Source organism: Mytilus trossulus, chromosome 1 (genome assembly GCF_036588685.1).
Source record: "Mytilus trossulus isolate FHL-02 chromosome 1, PNRI_Mtr1.1.1.hap1, whole genome shotgun sequence".
Lineage (NCBI taxonomy): Eukaryota > Metazoa > Mollusca > Bivalvia > Mytilida > Mytilidae > Mytilus > Mytilus trossulus.
The window spans coordinates 3,611,132-3,613,666 of NC_086373.1; the positions used below are offsets into that span (position 1 = coordinate 3,611,132).

The window sequence follows — 2,535 nt, forward strand, 5'->3', positions numbered from 1 at the left end:
ATGTCGAGGAACCTTGACTTTGATGTGATGTTTAATATGTTGAGGAACCTTGACTTTGATGTGATGTTAAATATGTTGAGGAACCTTGACTTTGATGTGATGTTAAATATGTCGAGGAACCTTGCATTTGATGTGATGTTAAATATGTTGAGGAACCTTGACTTTGATGTGATGTTGAATATGTTGAGGAACCTTGACTTTGATGTGATGTTAATTATGTTGAGGAACCTTGACTTTGATGTGATGTTTAATATGTTGAGGAACCTTGACTTTGATGTGATGTTAAATAGGTTGAGGAACCTTGACTTTGATGTGATGTTAAATATGTTGAGGAACCTTGCATTTGATGTGATGTTAAATATGTTGAGGAACCTTGACTTTGATGTGATGTTGAATATGTTGAGGAACCTTGACTTTGATGTGATGTTAATTATGTTGAGGAACCTTGACTTTGATGTGATGTTAAATATGTTGACGAACCTTGACACAAATTTAAAAGGTGATAATGTTAAGATAATGTTAAGATCATCACTATCGTAATAAACAAAAATATGGAATTTCTTAAATTTCAGCTTTAGGAGCTAATTGATTCACATCAAGACAATATTCAAAGTATGGACTGCATAATTTGTTGATTTAAATACTGACACTATGTAAAAACTTTCGTATCTGTTAACTTTACACTGTTTGCCATAATGGCATTTGCCGTTTTTCCCCAACAACTACTGATATGTTTCTATATTGTCAATTTTTAATTTAATGCCAAATATGAAATTACAGAATTTAACAAAGGAGCAACACTGGTAGAGTGTTATGAAATAGGACTGGTTGATTCACAGGTTCCAGTTACAGATGGATTGATATTGGTGTGTGTGCCATCAAATCCAAGACTAAATAGAAAGATAGGGAGATTATGTATTTCACTTCCACTATTGTACTGAAGATGTTAGTGTTACAAAACGTAAAATCACAAAAATTCCCATAGACACGTTCCTCATTTACTTTATATTGAAAAACATCTTAATTGCTTATTGTATGAAGTAGACATTCTACATTTTAATCGAAGTTAAACTCATTTAGTAAAGTCATCTATAAACTAGAAATGAACAAATGTGAAACAATTCAAACAGGAAATGCATAACAAAAACCAATAACGAATATCAAATATGACAGGTTACAAACAGCAACAGACATTTGAAAAAAGCGGCTTCAAGGTTAATAACACAAAATAAGAATAAATTTTAAAATCAGTAGGAATAAACTCAACTCATCATATTGACACGAAGCATGATATTATTAAACAAAAAAACTCATCACATTCAAAGAGTGCTCACAGGAAAGGAAAGCTGTTAACAACTAACAAATATATCTTGAGTTTTTTTTTCAGTCCTTTTTATACGACCGCAAAATTTGAAAAAAATTTCGTCGTATATTGCTATTACGTTGGCGTCGTCGTCTGCGTCGTCGTCGTCGTCGTCGTCCGAATACTTTTAGTTTTCGCACTTTAGTAAAAGTGAATAGAAATCTATGAAATTATAACACAAGGTTTATGACCACAAAAGGAAGGCTGGGATTGATTTTGGGAGTTTTGGTCCCAATATTTTAGGAATAAGGGGCCAAAAAGGGCCCAAATAAGCATTTTCTTGGTTTTCGCACTATAACTTAAGCTTAAGTAAATAGAAATCTATGAAATTTTGACACAAGGTTTATGACCACAAAAGAAAGGTTGGGATTGATTTTGGGAGTTTTGGTCCCAATATTTTAGGAATAAGGGGCCAAAAAAGGGCCCAAATAAGCATTTTCTTGGTTTTCGCACTACAACTTAAGTATAAGTATATAGAAATCAATGAAATTTAAACAGAAGGTTTATGAACACAAAAGGAAGGTTGGGATTGATTTTGGGAGTTTTGGTCCCAATAGTTTGGGAATAAGGGGCCCAAAGGGTCCAAAACTAAACTTTGTTTGATTTCATCAAAAATTGAATAATTGGGGTTCTTTGATATGCCGAATCTAACTGTGTATGTAGATTTTTAATTTTTGGTCCCGTTTTCAAATTGGTCTACATTAAGGTCCAAAGGGTCCAAAATTAAACTTAGTTTGATTTTAACAAAAATTGAATCTTTGGGGTTCTTTGATATGCTGAATCTAAAAATGTACTTAGATTTTTTTATTATTGGCCCAGTTTTCAAGTTGGTCCAAATCGGGGTCCAAAATTAAACTTTGTTTCATTTCATCAAAAATTGAATAATTGGGGTTCTTTGATATGCCAAATCTAACTGTGTTAGTAGATTCTTAATTTTTGGTCCCGTTTTCAAATTGGTTTTCATTAAGGTCCAAAGGGTCCAAAATTAAACTAAGTTTGATTTTAACAAAACTTATATTCTTGGGCTTCTTTGATATGCTGAATCTAAACATGTACTTAGATTTTTGATTATGGGCAAAGTTTTCAAGTTGGTCCAAATCAGGATTCAAAATTATTAAGTATTGTGCAATAGCAAGAAATTTTCAATTGCACAGTATTCAGCAGTAGCAAGA

The 2,535-nt window shown here is 32.3% G+C and overlaps 1 protein-coding gene across 1 annotated transcript; it reads left to right on the top strand.

Moving 5' to 3' along the window:
• Positions 1 to 540, top strand: LOC134698992 (uncharacterized). Its single transcript, XM_063560682.1, has one exon. It carries the CDS (start codon positions 1 to 3, stop codon positions 538 to 540), a length of 540 nt encoding a protein of 179 aa, XP_063416752.1.
• The last annotated feature ends 1,995 nt before the right edge of the window (positions 541 to 2,535 follow it).

Bases quoted from the DNA above. Each gene is read 5' to 3' on its own strand.
- LOC134698992 (XM_063560682.1), top strand. From the start codon at position 1: ATGTCGAGGAACCTTGACTTTGATGTGATGTTTAATATGTTGAGGAAC.